At 39.3% G+C, this 22,070-nt stretch overlaps 1 protein-coding gene across 1 annotated transcript; it reads right to left on the reverse strand.

Moving 5' to 3' along the window:
* Positions 1-397: 397 nt before the first annotated feature.
* Positions 398-16,199, reverse strand: postnb (periostin, osteoblast specific factor b). The gene is made up of 22 exons (XM_030778152.1): positions 16,081-16,199; positions 15,374-15,472; positions 11,560-11,624; positions 10,982-11,139; positions 10,704-10,868; positions 10,400-10,546; positions 9,993-10,134; positions 8,280-8,492; positions 7,889-8,023; positions 6,648-6,796; positions 6,020-6,156; positions 5,565-5,695; positions 5,237-5,367; positions 4,115-4,217; positions 3,932-3,999; positions 3,579-3,624; positions 3,141-3,170; positions 1,741-1,893; positions 1,374-1,418; positions 1,142-1,228; positions 1,012-1,044; positions 398-420 (listed from the first exon to the last, which is right to left on the reverse strand). Exons 1-22 carry the CDS (start codon positions 16,197-16,199, stop codon positions 398-400), a joined length of 2,379 nt encoding a protein of 792 aa, XP_030634012.1.
* Positions 16,200-22,070: the final 5,871 nt, after the last annotated feature.

The following is a 22,070-nucleotide window of genomic DNA, read 5'->3' on the forward strand; positions in this document are numbered from 1 at the left end:
GTAAGTCTTAACCCTTGAAACACTGCTATATAATTGCTGAACAAGGCAATGCATGGATCCACTTTTCAGAGGGGATGGGTAACACTCTTAGCTAGCATACTCATCCACAATCCATACAAATGTTTACAATATTTACATAAATGACTCACATTCTCTTTATCCACTTAATCAAATCAGTTAAAACAAATTATAATCATCAAGCAAAGCAACGAATTTTAATTGCAATTTTTTTTTAACCCATGTGGTTTTGATTGGATCCACAGCTGGTCCACAGCCCCATGATGACGAGTGGTTTTTTTCCTGAAGACGTGACAGCCTTGTGTCTGTAGTGCCACGTTTTGCTCGTTTAGCTCATTCTATCTTTTCATGCTGAATTTCCATGGTTCTGTTAGACAATTCACTGTCTTCTCCTGTATCCAGCTGTAAATGAAAACCAAAGGAGGAGTTTTCACATTATACATCATTTCAAGCTGTTGTGGCCTGTGTTTCAACAGCTCCATCAATACAGAATTTTATCATTAGTCAGTAAAGACAGATCTCATGACCCTGGCAAAAGAAAACAACAACAACAACAAAAAAAACCCCTTGTGCTTGTGTATACATGTTACTTTCCTGTGCTTGAAATGTAGTAAAAACAACTGTGTCCCTAACCCCAACCCAAATTCAAACTTTAACCATTAGTTTTTCCACTCATATAAGTATATTTGTTGCATTTTGAAAAACAAATTGTATCCAAGACCTTTTGCTGAAAATGAAAATTAAATAGGAGAAATGACAGCCTGCACTGAACATTCTGGAGCAGAAACGTACTTGTGTAAATTATTGGCAAATTCCCATAAAATTAATCAAAAAACTGCTTTTTCACCATGTCAGGATTTGATGACTGAGATATACCAAGACGAGGCTGAGATAAAGTTTAGGACCCTGATAATATCACATTTTTGTCCATGTCAGAGCAAAAAAAAAAAAAGACAGGAACAACAACAACAAAACAGGAATGTTTTTTTCTACCTGGGATTCTTCTGCCAGGTACTCGTCTTCCTCCTGTACACAAACAACAACATTAGTAAACAAAATATCAATCTTTAAGTCACTACCACATTGTAAAACTGTTTTCAGTGATGCTTAATCTTTAGCTGACCTTGAATCATTTTGGTAATTCTTTCAGAGTCTGAGTCAATAAACTGGGTGTTCCCCTCGATGGTGGAGATCTCTGAGTACTCTGGGCCTGAGAAAGAAAGGGAAAAAAGAAGATGTTTTAAGTCATGCGTCAGTACTGTGTGAAACTCATAAAATACAAAAAGGGGGAGTATTTCATGACACGCCTTGTGTGGCCAGCCAAAAAAGCAGAGATTAAGTCATAACATTGTTACCTAAGTCCACAGTGGAGGAGCCACTGCTAACTGAATACTGTGGACCTGTAAAGAGAAATAAATATAAAAAATAATCAACATAGTTACAAGTTACATTTAAAATTCCACTGAAACAATAAAATTAAATTAAAACAATATTAAAATAACAATTTGCTAATTACTAAAATTACTACTTAATGTACAATATTTCTGCATGAATCATTCTTAATATCTAAACATGTCTAAATATCTATTTTTATTACTGTGTTCATTATGTGTAGGGTGGGAAGTCATTATTGATACAGATAATTAATTTAAGACATGTCTGTATAGACTATTAATACAAGAATAAGAATCTGAGATTGTGAGAAACAGGCATTAGATATACCTGAGATTACTCTTGTGATTTTCGTGACCTGGGGGTCAGTTTCAATAACTCTGGTAACCTTTGTGATTTCCGGATCACCCTCAATAACCCTTGTGACCTTTGTGAATTTGGGTTGTCCTTGGATGACTCGAGTGATTTTGGTAACATCAGGGGCTATCAAAAATATACATGCACAGTAATACCGCTACAGACTGTAACAAATAGCAAGGTAAAAACTACATTTCGATGAATATTCATGAAACATTAAAAATAAGTAGCTTTGTTCATTATGAATAATTCATGATGTCATGCTGTTCTCTGTGTATTTTAACATTCTATATTCTAGGGTGTTTAAGTAGATGCACTTTAAAAACTTGTCTTTTTAAAATCTTGTCTAAATCTTGCAATGTGTATTTCAAAAAGGAGCACAGTGTTTTATCCAGTGTTGTGCAAGTTCACACTTCACAGGAGCTAGCTCAAGGTTCAGTTCACACAGATTAAATTTCAGATTAGTTCACAATTTTGAATTTTGAACAAGTTCACAGTCCCAGTTCATTTGTTCCATGAGCTGCTCTGAGCTTATCTTTTTCAGTAGAACCTCCTCCTACACATCCATCCCCAGCCTCCAATCATTGCCACTTCCCACTGGTTGTGCATACTTGTACGTTCATAAGTTGCACGTTCATTGTACTAGTGGAAGTGAAAAAGCAAATAAAGTAATAAATTCCTTTGTTTTCTCATGTGCATGCATATGTACACCAATGTGCTCAGTACTCACTACTCACCTACCAAAAACCATGCATAATACCCTTCAAACAAAAGCAACAACTAATTACACATATCCTGCCCACCTTGTAGGAACCTAAAAATTTGATGACGATGTGGCTGATGCTTAGACTTGTTTTTTCACACCCAGCAGGCACAATTTGCATAAAAATGTGTGATTTTTCCATCGGAATCTGTGCTGGCTTGTTCATAAAACTTCAAATAATCATATGAACTGGCTTCAGCAGTACTGCTAGCTGCGTTGTCTGAACTGCCACTTGCATTCGCCATTTTGCAAAAAAATGGTTAAGCTAGCCAGTGTTGTTTACAGTGCACCATGTGTGCATGCACTGTGATTTACAACACCCAAGGATTCAGAATCTTGCGCGAACCTGAATGACGCTCAAGTTCACCTTCTTAAGTTGCAAACAGATATGTTCACATTCACCGTTCACTGAAAAAATGAACACGTTCAATTAATGCGCTGTTTTAGTAGCTCATGCAGAACACTGGTTTTGTCTTGGTCAAAGTCTTGTAACCAAAAACATGAGAATGACCAGAGGGGTAATAAATATAGGTGTGGTGTTGTGGTGCTTATGTTGGAGACTGTGAGAAATTATTATCCATTTTAGGAAATGGACATGAGATAGTCATACCTTCTTCAATCACACGAGTAATGATCCGCTCTGAGAACAGAGAACAAAAAAATTACACACAAGTAAGATGACGACCAATAAAACCACATCTTTTTTTTTGTTTTCATTTTTCTCTTTTTCCTCTGATCTTCAATGACCAAGTTCTTCACTTGGCTAACAGTCACCTCAGGCTACTATACAGTCTCTCTGATACATTTGAGGCCAACCTCTCATTTTCCTACACTGTAATTCTATAGACCTCTATCCACAGGGTCTACCACAGAGCAGTGAGAAGAGAGAGGGAGTGACCCTGGATTATGGCCAATAATGGAGAAGTATGGCATAATTAAATCCCAAATGTAACATCATTTCTACAATGTACAACAGCAAAAAATTGTATATATAAAGGGGTAAGCACATTTAGAAGTCCATGAACATAGTTTACTCAGACAAACTTACTCATGAATGTTAGAGGGATTTCTTCATATCTGTATCCCGCCACATACTGTGAAAAGAATCCCAAAATCAGTGTAAATATACAGAGCGGAACCGCTGTTGCCTATACTCAGTGCAAGTTTTTTTTGGCGCTATGTTCTTAACTGGCTGATGTGCCTTCATGTTTTATCTTGCATGATCACACTCTAATTATAACTAAAGCCTTTGAAAGCGGCTTCCAAATGAATATCATCTGAATGTTGGCACCATTAGGTGTTGAAGAAAAAGTGTCTAAACATGATCAGCAGCCCCACTGTGGACAGGGGCCAGCTGCTGTGGTTAATGTGGCTTTGCTCGGGCATGTCCTGGGATGGTACCTTGATTTGAATGGATCTGATGAGCCTTCTAAGCACCGCCAGCAGATCCTGGCTTCCAACAGGCAGCTCTATACAAACAAACACAGCACTTCGTAAGCATTCAAAATTTGATAGTGAGTATTGGATTTTTGTATTGGAGTGAGTATTGGAGTATTGAAAATCCCATTGGGCAGCAAACCTTACCCTCAGGGTAGAGAAGCGTTCTGACAAAATGGATCACTCCATTAGAGGCCATGATGTCAGACTCAGGAACCTTAACAGTGTTGACCTGCATGCTCTGGTTAACCTGCACAGAAATGAGAAGAACAACGTATATATTCACCGTAGAGGGAGTGACGGAGGCACAGCTATTTCAGGTTCTCTCCTCCATGTAGGTAGAGGCATTAAGCTGAAATCATATCTCATGTGGCACCTAAGGCATTGAGAAGACAAATGGTCCTGGAGCAGTATGTTATTGGTCATAGTGAGGGCACCACAATTACTGTAAGGTTTTGGATTTATAATATAATATATTATACATAATATCCTGCTTCAGCCACAACCCCTGTCAAAGAAAACCACTATGTCTGGGTTATCACTGTACAGGTTTAACCTATCTGTGTATTCCATTTAAGAATTACCTGACAACTCAAGTCCCCGGAAGCACTGCTCTGAGAATACATGAATCATTTTTTCCCCCATCATGCTCCTCTGTCAATAAATATCTACCATCAGGTCTTACACTAAGTGATTTAATTCATGTTTGCCATCCTGCACTGTCAGAAGTCAGTATCTATCTTCTGATATTTCTTGTTTTGGAGCCAGTTATGCAGCTGCATCCTCCTTATTGAGTTTAAACTGACATTCACATGGTGGGTCTTAAAATGTGTTATGACATTTTCAATTTTGAAACATTAGAAAGATTCTGCACACTCAGATGTAAAACCTTCAGTTGGTCTTCTTTTGATATGTTGCTGTCGGTTCCCTCAACAACAAATTTACACGTGAATCATTTTCTGCAGTTTTTGAGTAAAAATTCCTTGAGCGTGAACACGTTCCTTGAACATGTCATGTTTGAGTGAAATGCACTGAAAGACTTGGTCTTTTATTCATTCATTCATATGTTACATTGAACACATGACATCAGTTGAAGATTCATGGATTCCCAAATGCTGGAGAGTATTTTTTTTTACCTCACATTACTTAAAGGCATTTGGTTTCCTCAGGCATTTCATTTAAAATGCCACTAATAATTTTTTACTGTCAAAACTTGGTTCTCAGGGAATTGGTTCTTCAGCTCTCCTGATAAAGTCCATGCTTACTTACGTATAGAACTCTGAGATTATTGCCCTGGAGAGTCTTCAGAAGGTTGGTGACTCCCGTTTCCAAGCCACCACCAATGAACACACCATTACTGAAGTGGTACAGGAGGATGGCACGGAGAGCATTAATGTCACCTGGTCAGAAAACACAGACAACCTGAGACCTGAGAAATCACGCATATTTCACAACATACTATTGAAGAGTTGATATAAATAAATGAAATCCTTGATGCCTCCGCATTCATTTTCCATAAAAGAGATGCATGAATATGTTGAAACAGTGTGAGCGGGTGAGGTTAGAATGTAGTGAGAGGACAGTATCTGAGACTCACTCTTCAGCAATGAAAGGTCTCTCTCACTGAGGCCTGCAAATGCGTCATTGGTGGGCGCGAAAAGGGTGAAGTCTCCTTCCTGTTTCAGTAGGTCAGTCAACCCTGCTGCCTCCATCAGTGACAAAAATATCCTGCATGCCACAGACGTATGGTGTCAGCTTTCCGTCATGACGCTCAACATCATGTTGATAACTCTTGACCAGGTTCCATTTGTATGGAATGGCATTATGCACATTTTGCATTGTCTAAATGGCACCATGATATGCGGCAATACATTAAACATGTTGGAGAGTCTCATAAGATCAGTCTAAATGCACAACAGCTGAATGTATTTTAAGCAAAACCATGTGACAGTTAAAATCAGGTAAGCGTGCCACAAAAGAGACATCAGTGTAGGAGAAACTTGTCTCACTCTACAGACACTTCTGCATTACTGTTCCTCTCTGGGTTTTTACCTGAAATTTCCATTTTCTGTGAGTAACTGGAACATGGTGGAATCTGCTGGTTTGATCAGCATTTTCAGAAGATGAAGGGCACCATTGCTGCCCTCCTTACTGCCTCTGACCAGACAGGCATTCTCAATGCAAACAGCCTGTAAACACAAAAGACCATTCATTTGGAAGAACTCTAACATGTCAGTACAGACCAGACAATTACATTGGGCATCCTTCTTTCTCTAGATTTCTCACAACAAAAACTTTTTAGGTTTTAATGACAGCGTATAACACACTTAAACATTTCAGTTACCTTATGGAATCAGGAATTAATTGACTTTATATGGACATGTTTCATACTGCCATTATGTGCAAAACAGAGTGGCATAGCTTTAATGTGACACTTTCAACTTTTGACCCCATACCAAGTGAGAACAACCATGTCATGGTCTAAGCTAGTGTTCCTCAGTTTTAGGTGATCTGTCCATCAGTCACATTTTTAGTCAGCTAACCTCTGGGCCTTAATGAGCTGGACTGGACGCTGGACTCACATGGGTCAGTACTCCACGACAGAGCAAATAAAACAGGAGTGAAGCATGCATGAAGAATGAGAGGAGTTCATGGCCAGCTGAAGGTTCAGAGGACTCACCGTGCGATAGATGAAAACCCTGAGGAGCTTTCCTCCAATAGTCTCCAGACGCTGGCCGTTGTACAGCTGACTCAGCACGATCTTCTCCTTCAGAATGTGGTTCTCCAAGATGAGTCTGAGGATGCTCTGGTCCATGGACATCACTTCCTCTGTCGTTCACACAAAGGCAAATAAATCATCTCTCCCCAGACACCTCACCTGCTAATAGCCCAATCAATATGCATAATCTATATGACGGTCTCCATTCTACTATGAGTCATATTCACACAGGCTCCTAAAGATACAGGGAATCATAACTGTTAATGATGTTATCGGTGTCATGTGGTGTCTTAACAATGCATTTTACATGGCAAGCACTGTAGTAACAGGCTGGGTTTAAACTTAATCCTTACAAGGTCTCCAAGATTTATTGAGAATATAGCTACCGACAAATAACTCATGCAATGCTGATATAATTCTCATTTTAGAATTCAGAAAGCAGGATGCTGAATTAAACTCAAAGTACAAAGTAAATTTAATTAAGATCAGCCCACTTGACTGACGAGAGCAATGTATAGCTAAAACATGTTGAAACTTGGCAGGTTTTTTGAAGAGAAAAGTTTGTGGAATGTCCGTTCCAGACAGAACCTTTAGTTATTGCAGCCTTGGGCACTGTACTTTTTCCTGCAATCCCAGTAAAAAAGGATGATTTATCCCATAAAACTGAGCTGATTAATGTGTTCCAGCTTCATTTGTCACAAATACACTACAAACACATGATAAGGCATTAACTTGTGGCAGCAACCTGTGCGGTCTGAAATGTGCACAGAGGGAGATATGACAGACACCCGGAGCTTTTACAGGACAAAATAAAAGCACTTTTCTCCCAAACTCTCAGTTCATCTACATTACATCTGTATATATCCCGCTAGTCAGTTACTCAGGCAGCTCGCAAATAAAACAGAACTATTTTCCATGGCCTAGCAGCAACTGAATCATATATTTCCACATTTACTGGACTGCACCAGTTTGGAGCTCTGGAATCTTGCCAAGTCAAAGGCTGTAGAGGGACAGAGTAAGTGAGCACAAATATATGAGCAAAACAGAGAGAGGGAGAGATAGGCAGAGAAATAAACACAGAATCAGAAAGAGGTAGAGAGAGAGTGTGAGAGACAAAGAAAGAGGAGACTAGTGAAAGGGAGTGGAAACAGAGTGAATAAGGCAGAGTTTTTTGCAGACTTTTGGGATGAAGATTTACTGACCAGTGAAAACTACATCATTAGGGGCAAGAAGTGTGTACTCCACACCAGCGCTCATTGCCTCAGCCAGGCCCAGTTCGGACACCATGTCTTTGAATGTAGCCTGGGATGGCCCAATCAGTTCCATCACCTGCTTAGCTGAGAGACAAAACACCACTCTCAGTATCTACAGAATCCATACTAAGGTACAATTCATCATCCAAATGACCAGAGTTACAACATACAGGAGTATTTGACAATATGGAATAACTAAAATAATTGTAAGCCTGGGGACATCAGTCAGTTTCACTTGGTTCTTTTTCTCTTCTTTTCAAACTACATTTCTTTGCTGTGGCATCTTGGTTTTTGTCTGTTTGTTTGTGTGTTTGTTTGTTTTGCGGAAAAGCTAGCATACCAGAGTCAGGCAGAAGCACTTGGTCAATGAGGTGGATGACACCGTTGGTGGTCACGATGTCTTTCCTCAACACCATCTTAATGCCATTCACAGTCAGGCTGTCTCCATCGCAGCCAATCTCGATGTTGTGGCCTTCTAGTGTTTCGTAGGATGCTCCGGACATGATGGCCTCAGAGCACTGCACAGAGTCCAGCAGGTGGTACTTCAGCAGGGCTAGAGGGACAAAAACACTATCAGTTCACTATAGAACATTTTAGTGTCCTGTCAGTCATTAGGTTTTTCATGCATGATGACATGATAATCTTATTTGGACCTGTTTGAGTGCCATATCCCACTTTTATTCATCATTGGTATTTCTGTTCTTGTTCCTATTCATTTCAGTCATAACTGGGTTACTGAGAAAGGGGCAGTGATAGTGGACCCTCAATGTTGTTTTTTTTCTTAGGCCTTGGTGATCCTGCTAAAATATACCAATGACCTGGAGAAATAAACCTTGGCCCAGCTGCAGCTAAATGAGTGTTCTTATGGTATCAGTTTTTTTTATTATGTTACCAAAAGGTACACTGAAGACACGGAACCAGGAGATCCACTGGATCCCAAGGACCATCCTATGAGTCTGCCATTGGATGTCACAAATGGCAAATATAAGATTGATATAGGATTATTAGAAGGGCTGTGACTGCACTCCTGCCAATTCTGATTGGACAGCAAACCATATGTCTGTTTCCTATCCCACTGCAGTTTGTATGGCAAGGGATACTCCAGCTGCTGGACTGCTTCAAAACTTTATGGATTTATGCAGGTGTGTTGGAGAGAGCATATTCAGGTTTAGCCAGCTGTGGCCTGGATTTACTTGAGGAAAAGACGTTGTATTTCGATGCTACTTTCCACAGTAATTAATTCAATGATATATTGGTTTTATCCACTAGCAACCAAAAGCAATGGAATCAAAACAAACAGGAGGACATTTGCCTTCTAAAATGGTTTGTGAATATTAGCAGGATCTAGCCAGTTTTAAAAATATGTTTAAAGTTACTTTTTTCTTAGTTTCAGTCATGCTAAGATAATGTTGAAGTGAATCATCACCAACTACTTGTATATTTCAAATATATGTAACATTTAGAAAGGAAGGTTATTTTAAACATGTTTTAATGTGAACCCTTGAGGATACAGGAGTCTACATGAGCTGAGAAGTAATGTGGATTATTAAGGAAACATGTGAAGTACAAGAGCATTTATCCAGTAATAAACTGCTGAGCTGTGGAAAATGATCAAATTTCCTTTCTCGTAGCTTCTAATGAAACTATATTTCAGTCTCGGTCTTCTGTCGACCCTTACTCCTGGTTTGTAGTTTCTGTACTTTTGCCAAAGTGCCAAAGAGTTCCAGATCTACATCTCAAACTATAGTAAGTCCATCTGTTTTGTATTGGTAAAGAGGCTCCTCTCTAGCTGTTCTCTATATAAGGCCAAGTTCGATTGACTCAAAAGAGCAAATATGGCATTGGGCAAGTTTTGTGCCCCCCCCCCCCCCTCCACCCACCCATTACAGATGAAAAAATTTCTCACTTTCTGTCTGGTCTGCCATCAATACAAGGTCTCAGTATCTCCCTTTGGCCCCATAACAGACTCTCATGCCAGCTTTACTTTCCCACTGTTTGGGAAAGGTGTACCATGAAGAGGTGATGGAGCTCCCAGCCTGACTTTTGGGTTTACCTTGGAGGACTGCCTTGTCATTCATAATTCTTTCCAGAACATCCCTGTCCAGCTTCTCAAAGGCTCTGTTGGTGGGGGCAAACAGAGTGTAGTGGCCTGGCTGCCCAAGCTTCTCCATTAGACCAGAGGCCAGAACAGCAGTCTGGAGCCACAACAGAGGAAAACATTAAGGCCAAAGGTAACGGGAGTAACGAAATACATAATTCTGTGTGGACATGTGTAGAGCTGAATATAGCAGAGGAAAGGAGAAGAGGAGAAGAGAGATGAGATGAACGAATAAAAGTACAGGTAAAATTGCAAAAGAGTAGAACCACATTCAAAAGACTGGTAAGATCCATTCCACACCAGTAATAAACTAAAAAAAAAAAAAGTAGTGGATGAGGAAGACTGATATTCAGCATACTTACACTGAGAGAGCTGAGCTCATCCTCGACTTCAATCACATCCTGAATGGTGTTGCCCACAGCAGTGATGACCCGGTCGATAACGTGCACAACACCATTGGTGGCTACCTGGTTACCGTGTATGATCCTGGCACAGTTGACTGTGACAATCTGTGTTAAAGCAGAGCAAAGCAAACTTAGCCAAAACAGCCCTGTCAAACTGGTTCATCTAATCACAAAATTCTGAGCCAAAAACTCTGGTGACATGTGGTTTTCCTTAACCCTATCTTGAGGGATTCTTGTAATGCTAAAAACTTTCTGCTCTTACCCCATTGGAGTAATGGTTGATGAGTAGCTCCAAATCATTGTACATTGATTTGATGGTCACTCCGTTCTTCAGGTCTTTGGTTAGGAGACGTCTGTTGGCCATATGGTAGTGCAGAGCATTGTACAACTCAATGTTAACATTGCTCACCAGTGCATTCCTCACCTCCTGTAAGCAGGAATCAGTAAAAACAACAAATTACCACTACATGAAAACAAACAAACAAACAAATACAATGCAAGGCCATTTCTTTGAATTGAGAGGGAGGAGACATGCAGTACCGGATCCAGGAGATCCCAGGCATCATTACTAGGGGCAAAAAAGGTATAAGATCCGGATCCTTCTATCTCTTCTCTCAGCTTCGACAAGGCAGAGTATTCCTGTGTTACCGTCGCCATGACCAGTCCAAGAGTACCATATACGTGGTCAATGGGAGCAACTAAATGAGAGACCACGCAGATGTTACCATGGTGACCCGCTTTGGTAAGCACTTGAATAACCTGTAGTAACCTTTTTGCCACCTAACGTATATTTGTATGCTGTGAGCATTGTAGCCGATTTATATTTATGTTAATGTTCATTTTAAACCTTACGTGGATCTGAGAAGTTATGTATTTGACCATTCATTCTGACAGATAACTCTCACTTTTATCTATTTTGAAATTTAAATAATAGTGACAAAGTCCCGACAATTGCTTGACAATAATTTTAGGCTTCTGTTGCTGGATGACATTATCCTTCAAACATTTTGTAAATGACAGAAAAGCTCCATTTTAAAGGCAACCACATGTGCTCTGTTGTTGTTGTTGTTGTTGTTGTTGTTGTTTTCTTTTCTTTTTTTTTACTGCGAGGTGCTAACCTGCAGGGCACCCACGCATGCCCTCCATCTTCATGTATCCAGGGCAACACTCATACAGGACAGTCCTGCATAGGAAGTACACAAACAAATGCAGCTTGAGTTAACTTGAAAGACTTACATTCACAAGATAACAAATAAACCACTGCTGTGGTGTAACAAAGCACATACATATCTGTACTGATCAACAGTCTGTAATAGTTCCAATCTAAAGCATCCTCACAGACACCATTGAAAGAAGCTCACTCAAGCATGCAACATATGGGATTCATTAACCATCAGACCAGTGCAAAGATTCCTTGTGGTCGAGAGGTTGAACCAAAGGCTTTTCCCCATGCACTTTGTTACCATGTTATTAGCACATTAAAAGTTGATCTTTGAAGCTAAACAATTACACCATGCCTGAGGTTTGGTTGGGTTCAGGAACACTGGGTTTTGGCTTTGACATAGTGCATTAAAAACAAATTTCCACCCAGTGAGAGATCCCGGTTAGGATGGGGAAATGCTCAACAGTACTGCCAGGAAACGCTGAGTCAGCAGTTTGCAGAAAGTGGCTGGTACTGTATTCTCTTGGTCCAAAACATCCAACTGAAATCACGACTGAATTAAAATTAATTGAAAAAGTAAATTAATGGTCAGTTAACTCAAATACTAACACACATAGTCTTTTGACAATCATATATCTATCAGGTTCATAAGGTCAAAACATAGCAGGATAAAAAAGGAAAAAAAAGGCATAATTTGACTGATACCAAAACAGTTAGCATCTGGTGAAACAGTAATATTCTTCAGCTTTAGCGCAAATACCAGTGCTATGAGAACATGAGGAAAATATTATGACCTTAAGTACCCAGAAATAATTCTTATATCCATTATGGCTGATACGTGACTGGTGCCAATAAAGTTCTCTGTCATAATATACACTTTCAGCTCAGACCACTGCAGTATAAACAATAACTCATACATTTAAATAAAACAAACCGTTTCCATTAAAAAAAAACAAAACAAAACAAAACAAAAAAAACAAGCTCATTAGCAGTAAAACTCCTGAGACTGCGCTTCATTTTAGCAAAGCTTTTTTGGAGTAAAGTTTAGATTGATCCCTCTCACCTTGACTTTACAGTTACATTTAGATTTAGAAACAAAAGAAATATAACACACACACACACACACACATGCACAACAGAAGAAGAAAGCTAATCAAATCAAATCTGATCCAAAGAGAATGGAGCCTTCCGGCAGTCTCCTGGAAGTGAATGAAAAAACAGAAACTGTAATCTGAAACAAGCCTTACAATGGACAGAGTGTGTGACTGAAGCAAATAGTAGGGGGGGCTTGGCTGAAGGCCTCTTTGGAGGTACAGGGTAGAGTGGAGTGTATGGGAAATTGGATGGAGATGGGGCTTAGTGGGCTGTAGACTTGGGAAACCACCACACCAGCAAGTGGTTCCATATGCTCCACAGCACAGTAGTTGGACCCCCGACTAGACGAGAAGGAACACAAATCAGAGCATCTGGACGGAGCCAGAGTGGCAGTGGGTTGCGTGGGAGGCAGTCTCAGCATAGGAAACTGGAGGAGGCTTCCATAACTATTAGCTTTAATACAGACAGGAGGAGCGGAACGAAGAGTTAAAAGGCTTGCTATGTTCATGCTACATCTACAGACAGACTGTACCCAATGGACCAAAACCTGGTCAGAGAGCTGTTTGGCAGGGCTATAAAGTATTGTGCAGACTGTGTGTATGTGTGTGTGTGTGTGTGTCTGTGTGTGTGCACACACGCATATTTATGCGTCTGTGTGTGTGTGTGTGTGTGTGTGTGTGTATGTGTGTAAAGTGAGGTTAGATGGTTAACCTAGGTGATGATGTCACCCCAGTCTTCAGATGCTGAGCTAGCAGGCAACATCTCAAACAATCTTTCCCACACATGGAGGAGAGCAAGGCTTTTCTGACTGACTCAGTGAGCTGATATTGTGTTGCCTGAACAAGTAGGATATAGCTCCCAGAATTTCCAATTCAACATGGTAATGGAATTTTGGGCTATTCTAGTTCATCCTCAGTAAATTGTAACACAATTCACTTCAGTTAACACCATGCTCTGTTAACCTAATTGGAACCCTTTATCCACTGCACACTGGTATGACCTTGGAAGTAACAATGGCATGTATCAGGACAGGTCTGAGACTTGACAGAGATGTCAGCTAAATAAATTTAACTTGGTCATGAAGCATAACAGCCTGTGAGAATTGGTTACAAGCACAAACAATAGAAAGTGCAGCTTTAAGTCTGTGTGCTCTCCCTCAGAGGAAAAAGGGTACATTTTTAAAGGCTATTTAATGCTTAGATCCCCCATCCCGGGCTCCACCACCACCTTGGATTATCAGCTGGGGCAAACTCTGTGCCTCCAACCTCTGGATGTTTTAGACTGCATTTCAACAAAGCTGTTTACATATCCAGTGTTAGACTTCATGTAACAACTGGGAATATCTTGTACAAAATGAGAAGCTCAAAACCACCCATAAACCACTTCTCTTTGTTTTGTCTTAAGCTTATAAGCTTAAGCAAAACTTCTATTATCCTTAGCTTTTGTTGCCTAAACTAAAGTCCAACAGACAAATTATGCACGAGGGCTGGCTAAACTCCGACTTTGGTTTTTAGATAGATTTTCATACTCCACTACCCTACAAGAAAGACTAAATCAAAAACAGACGTTTGTGAATACACGGCTCTGTAGCACAGTGGTTGGCAGGGTGCTCTCTGAGATGGGTGGCTGAGTTCACAGAATACCCCAGCACAGACTCCCCTTCAGCTTCCACGGGTTGAAAAGTGCAAGAGCAGCAGAAGTGACTAGCGCAGTACAGTCAGCGGGACCGCTGATAGGAGCATTAGGTCTGGCTTAGATCCACACTTTAAAATGAGGCGCCACTGTTAGACCAACGGTACTGAGGGATGGATCGCTCTGGTGTCCGCAGCATGCGAAACTCTCTTGAGCGATCTGCTTTGCACAAAACACACAAACTCCTCGACTGACCATAGAAAAAAGAAAATGGAAACCGAGTTGTACTCTTAAGATGAATCAAAGTTTGTGGTTCAGTATGATGGTTTCCAAAACCAAAAAAACTTTTTGGATTATTGGAGTTTTCTCTTTCCAGAAAGTCAGTAAATGTAATATGGAAGCTGAGACTGTTTCATGCTATGCTTTGTGTTTTATGGCTGCCGAAGCCTGCTCAGTATTGTCCTTGAGAAAGATTTTCCCGCCTAAACTTTTTTTTTTCCAAACTAGTTTTCTCTCCTAATAAGAAAGATGCAGTTAAAAAGTAGGCCTATAGACTGGAAGAAACCTGTCTGCAACTCAACTTAAATGCTCCAAGCCAGTTCTGCACTTTATGTTAATTGAAAATGACACAAATGATCTACTCCAATTTAGATAAGGCTCTGCACTGTACCCTACATTTTTCCTCTCAAACCACCATTGAAGAAACAGAGATATTAAGGCAATGCACGGTTTAAAAAAATAACATGCAAAGAAGGCAGCACAGTTGTCATATCCAGTGGAATATCTTTCTTTTTTTTTCCTCTCAGGTTAATGTGCCTTGAGTTGCACTGTGATCTACACGGTGCTGTAGATGCATTAATCCAAGAGGAAAAAAAAAAGTTGATGACATTCATGTTGCCATATTACTAAGCAATGGCAACTGGATGTGACATTTGCCATGCCTTTCACCTCTGACCACCCCTGAAAACATTCAGTTATCCAGATTTTTTCTAACCCCCAGGGTATTAGCTGGTCCCCAAAAAGTCATAAAAAATTTCACTTACGCTTTTTTTCCACAGATGGCGCCTTGGTACCAATTACGACAAGTGCTGAAGTATTTCTTCTTGGATCCCAAGACTTGCTGGAGAGCACACACATTAGGTCTGAGGGGGGAACAGTGTCATGAGTAAAATTGAATCAACCACAAAGGGAAAAGGCAAAGCATTCACACTCTCTGAATGTCATCGGAAAATCCTAATTGATATATATAGGGCACTAATGTGTAGTTTTTACAAACTTAATGCTTTTCTTGTTTTATTTCATTTCTGTAACTGACTTTTAAATAGCCTTTTAAACTGACATTTTTATGAATCATTCTGTATCATCATTAATTTATTACTATTTGTATTTATGCCAGTCATTAGAGAAGTGACACGATGAATGGAAATAAACAGAAATGTTGGAATGCAACACTGTTCTTAAAAACACATTTTATCTATGTATTAGCTTATGTTTTCTTTCTGGTCCTCTAAATAGACTTTTTATTCTTTTGAATTAAAAGTTACATTTTTTACATTGTAATTTACATGGGAGGGGAGGGGGGTGGAGGAACTGTCAAAAAGAAAAGCTTACAATATTTAACATTAATAGGGTTGGTAAATAGTTAACTAGTATTAGTAGAGTTAACTAGGTTTTCATCAACTGTTTAACTGTTTTAATTATTTTGGTATTAAATATGAATAAAATTGGTTGCAAATGAATTTTCCCTTACCCTTCTTTCTTTGCCCGGATTCGGCTGTGGGCCACTATTTTGTCGTAGGCAGATGCGTCTGCCCGGTCAAAAGCAGACAGCACAAACAGTGCAAAAGCAGCTGCAAACAGGAGCTTCATCCCTCTTTCCCCTTCTGCTCAGACCACAGATAGAGAAATGGGCTACGGGCGGAGGGGAGACAGCTTTTATACTACTCTCCCCATAGCAAGGAGACTGGCAAAACTGCAGCCAGATGTCTGGATCAGCCTGCCTTTGCCCAGACGAGTCTGCACACATAACCCAAGCTTTTTACACCCAAACATGTAATGGACCTTTGGCTGAGAGAGAGGTAACACAATATATGCCTTATATAGTATATTAGTATTAGTATTAGCACAATCGTGCTGATTATCTTTCACATGTTGTAGATATTGTAATCCCCAAACAAGTTCAAGTTCTGGGGTTTTGACTGATTACATCACTGTGTTGTTCAAATGATATCATTTTCTTTTCCAAAGAAAAGCCAAAGTCATGATTAACAGTTACTGTAAAGGAAAGTTTTTTAAGTTAAACCCCCCCCCTCCTTTTTTTTTGTTTTGTAACAGTGCTGCTGCTTTCCAGATATCCACACCGACACAAACACAAATCAACTGGGACTGGATGGATGGAAAGTCATCCAGATGCGAAAGTGTAGTTTGATGGATGGAAAGTCCTGCAGATGCTAAGGCATAACTGGCTGAATTTCATAGCCACGCAGGAGCACCTCTCCATGTGCACATACTATGACAGTCACACAGCTGTGAGAGAAGAGCTAGAATGGAACGCTGCTCCATCTTGTGGTGAAATTATGTTAGAGACTATGGACAGCTCTTCATATAGGTGTTGGATCTCCTCAACACAAATATACTCGACACACCACAAAACAATCCTGAATGACAAGCTAGTGGTGTGTGATTGAGACTGTAAACAAAAATAACCCTCCTTTACATGGGCTGGTAAATCAAATAAATCAGTAGCATGCACTGAAATATTGCGTGGACAGGAAATACATTTTAAAAAGATGTTATATGTAGTGATTTCGGCAGTGCCGATGACATTTTGAGTTATGTTTGTATGAGTTACAGAATAAAACTCAGTGTTATTGGTTGTCAGTTTCATGAAATGCCTACAGAGGCTGACCACTCTGTTTTTGTCTTGTGTTGGCATAATCCAAATTTCTGGGAACACATCACAGATCTGTAGATGGGGTGTCCTTAGCTACAGAACTACAGAGCGGCCTTCTTTACACCTGTTTCTTAATCCCTCAAAGCCATTTGGACTTGCAGTTCTTACTGTAAAAAAAAAGATGTTTTATAAAGCAGGGTTTTTCACGGTCAGTGTTTTATAAAGCAGGTGTTTTTTTAAGACAGCAGAACAAGCTTTTGGATCTTTTGCTGAGACATGTTGAATTTTTCAGCACTTTAACAATGCTTGAATGTCCACATGTTAGGTGTTCAAATATAAAACCTCAAATTCTTGTGAATGAAACACTATTTCTCAGTGAAGAATTAATGGGAATGGATTTGCACAAAGCATCATTAAAAAACAAACAAACAATAAATCTAAATCTAGAGAGGACATGACTTTTACAATGCCTTAAATTAGATGTGTTTTTTTCAATATCTTGATTTTAATGTTAATATTTGCATCCTACATCAAAAGTCTGATCACGGCCTCTTTTTAAAGACCACGTTAAACAATCATCTGACTGTTCATCATGGCCTCTTTTTAAACACCACATTAAACACTTATCTGACTGTACGTATCTAACCAAACTGTTTCATTTCAGCAACCCCTGTGGTGAGAGTTTAACTGCATCAGGTGCTTACAGGAAGTGTGTGACTCATTAAATGAGTGGCTTGAGAGCCTATGGACACACACACACACACACACACACGTATCTTTCCAGAGAAATGTCTGTGTACATAATTTGAGTAGGACTGGCAGTAACAAACACACATATGTGTGCACCTCTGCAGGGCTGGCTTGCCGCTGCTCTCTTTATGGCAGTAGAGCAGGAATGCAGAGTCATGGCTCCAATCTTATGGGCTGTGTTTGGGATGGAGGAGGAACAAGAAGACACTGCTAATAAATATAAATAGGAGATGAGTATTTCTTGCGTTCAAGCTGTGAAAGAAAAGAAAAACCTCTGTGTTGAGGGGGTTGTAGTAAGTAAATTAAAATTGTAAAGAAGACAATGTTTGTTTTCAGACTTGGGGGGAAATGGTATTTGAAGTGTGGATTGACCTTTTTTGAATATTCTCTGAAAACTAATATTTTATTTATCTCTCTGCTGTACTGATCAGAAATCTGACTGGATGAGTGCAAAAGTAAGTGTGATGTTAAGGGTCCCCTATGACATTAAGTTTACATGTCACTGACAGTAAAGCATGACGATTGGGAGATCATATGAACTGGCAGGGAATCATATGAACTGAACTTGACAATCTTTTAAGTCAATCTTTAAAGTACCTGAAACACACAGCTCAAATACAATCTCTCTGGTTCATGAAATCACACTAAGGTGTGGCCATGGATTAGATGACACAAAGAGGTAACATTCAGGCAGATGGCAGAAATTTGATCCCACTAATGCAGAAAGCTGAAAAACAGCCTGGAGAAAACACATGAACAGTGCAAATCCAACAGTGAATATTTTCCTTTTTGCATTACGGACTACATTTTGTATTCCACCTCTGAAAGTCAGATGGAAAAAAAAAAACTTGCTTAAAACTTAGTGATATGATTTGCAAAATGAACAAAGCATTCCATTTCTGTTCCTGAAGCACGAAGGCATCAATTCTCAATACGTCTCCTGATGACTGCAGTGGACTCGATGGTAAGTGACCTAGAGGTGAGTTTCATGTCAGATGCTGAATGTGGAATGTTGCTGGATACTGATAATTTCAGAAAATACTGAGGACATAAAGCAGAAGACTCCATTTAGACCATAACTAAATTCCATAACTTCAGTCTGAACCTGTGATTACATGTTATATGACTTTTTCAGTCCTGCCCACAGTTATAAGACACTTTCACATACATCATATGTAGTTGTTTTATGACACTGATAATGTCAAATGAGCTGGAAATGTGAATATGAGAGCAGAGAGGCCGGGGAGAAAAGAACTGAGAGGAAATACTGGACTGGCAGATCTGTCAGTGAGTTAAACACAGGAAACCATACACTTATCAAAATGGCCCACATGTGGACAGAGTCCAGCAGTCTGGATGCAGATGACCGCAAACGGCTCATAGCTCTGCACAGATGCCTGGCAGAATCATTCTACAGAAACTCACAAACCAGCTCCCAGCAGGGTCTATCTTGGGTTATAAGAGCCGCTGTTTGATCAGATGAATGTCCACCAAAATGCAAAATAACAAAAAGAGATTTCATACCCATGTAATCAGCATCTACATGTGAAATTTAACATGTATTATGAATGTAATTGTTTAATTAAGAATTTGTCATATCTGTCAGTATTAGCAGTTCATCTCTGTGTAGAGGTTTAATGAGTCTCTGTGAAACTGCCAAGGTGCGATGGTAAAGGACAGGATATAACAAGCATTACTCATATAACAAGCATGTTATATGAGTAAGCTCAAATTTCACATTTTACAAAGACCAACTTATGTAGGGAAAAAGTAATATATGAATGGTTTGAACCAATGGTTTAATCAGTGAGCCTCCCAGATGTGGACGCAACATCATTTAAGGGAAAAAAGTGGAACTTCTGTAGAGTCCTCTTCAGGGTGACATGAGGCAACCAAGGCATCATATGTGAACTACATATGATACCACATCACTACATAAATACAGAAACAGCAGCTTTGTATTCTATATTGATCCAATACCACTGGAAGGCAAGTATTGGCAGTTTGAACAGATAACTACATTCCTGTGAACCCAGCAATTAATTATGGGACAAGAACTTGCCACTCAGCGTTGCTATGGAGATAGAGGGAATAATTAAATCTCACCAGTGTTTGCAAGTAATGCTGGTTTGTGATCAGTTTTAGTTCACTCTCTTATGATTGATTGGTTTTTCATTGACATTAATAATCAGCTAAACAACGAATAAAGTCAATCAAACCAAACCAAACTATGTCAATCAATCAATCAATCAATCAATCAAGTACTTCAAAGTCAAGCCAAGTTTCCAAACTTTTGGATTAACTTATCAAGACATTTGCTTGTTTATTGGCCTCAGTTGTATTCAAACTGGGGGTGAATGCTTCAAACTGGCCAAAATCCTCTGTATTTTCATAAGGTAAATTGGTTCAAGAGACTAGTGCACACATCTTGCACAATAACACACAGCAGTGTCACTCAGAAAAAGCTGCTACTAAACTAAAGTTCGAGGCGAATTTCTACAGCCTAAGCTAAAATTTCACATACTTGCAAATGGCACTCGCTCTAAGGGAGACAGCAACATGGTCGTGACAACACCAACACACTGTGAGATTAGATCAGAAAATCAAATGTGAGGTAAAACAAACAAACAAAAAAAAGAACATACCTGAGATGATGGTCATTTACTCTCATAACACATGTAAGATTCAAATGACTATCCTGTTTCAGTGATTTATTGCTAAGTGCACTACAGTTAAATAATGCCCTATAACTGGAGGGGTCTCTACATACCATTTAATAAACAAACTCAAAATGGCATATAATATTCTTTACACAAACCAGCCTTTTTAGAGTGTCAGAAATATTTTTATTAATATCGTGTCATCCAGTCAAGCTTAAATACCACATCATAATCTCTCTCAAATGCATTCTTTCACTGGCCAACAATTTCAGAGTAGGCAAAGTGTGTTTATTTATTAATGTTTTTGTTCAAGTGCATTAACAGTAAAATACTGTATGTCACATGTGAACTAAGAGTGAGTTAAAATGAAACATGCTCTAAAACACCCTCTTAAATAAAAAAATAGTCACATAAATGCATAACTACATGATGTCCTGAGCCATGCAACATGCCAAAAAAAGTTCATATTATGGATGAAATGTAGAAAGCATTTTACAACGACTTGAGGTGACTTCAGTTTATTTTTGAAAAGACATTCAAATGTTTTGCATAGTTGACGTTTTGTAAAAACAAATGCAATTATCACCCAGTTTTTTTTTTTTTTTTTGCATCCAATAAACATCAGAACATCAGTATCGCAGAACATTCAACAGAATTCAGTCTTTTTTTCCAGGCTTGAGTAAATGTCTGAGAGAACAAACTGGAGCTCATTCTGATTCAAAACTTTTCAGTGGAGCAAAGAAAGATATTGAAATACAGTAGCTGAAAGCGGGAAATGCACAGACAGCTGTAGTATGAATAACACATTCAGTCACACTGCATGTGGGACACCATCCATATGAGATTTTCATACCTTTCCATTGTCTTTAGTGAAATAAGAATTTATGCAGTATGTTGAAGTGAAAAATATGTTATATTTCTTTAAACAAGAGCTATCAAAATCCAGTCCTGGACAGCTTAGGTATTTTCACCTCTTAATTACCTTGTAATTTGTACTTGGAAAATAGGTGTATGTGCTCCTAATCCAATCATAGCTGGTTGACAAGAAAAGCAGTGGGACCTTGGCTACCCAGGACTGGATTTTGACACCCCTGCTCTGAATTATAAATGTATTAAGAAACACTGAAAAAAATATATCAGAAGTACTTGGCACTGAAAAGGAAAATTTTCTGCATATGGGTCTCACAGGGAGTTCTGTGGAAGATTACACTGGAATTTAGGGAGATTCAGGGAGGATGGAGCAAGAGAAAAGCAATACCAGCTAAACCATCTGACCTTTCCCTGATGGCAGGCAACCCACAATGTTCAAAGTCATACCAAAGATCCAGAGATTCAGCACATCCCTAACCAAATCTCTGTGTGGAATTAGACTGTTCCAGGGTGCTTACGGGAATAGCAGCCATCTGCCTGACTCAGTTTCCTACTGTATCTAATAAG

This window comes from Chanos chanos, chromosome 6 (genome assembly GCF_902362185.1).
Source record: "Chanos chanos chromosome 6, fChaCha1.1, whole genome shotgun sequence".
Taxonomy (NCBI): Eukaryota; Metazoa; Chordata; class Actinopteri; order Gonorynchiformes; family Chanidae; genus Chanos; species Chanos chanos.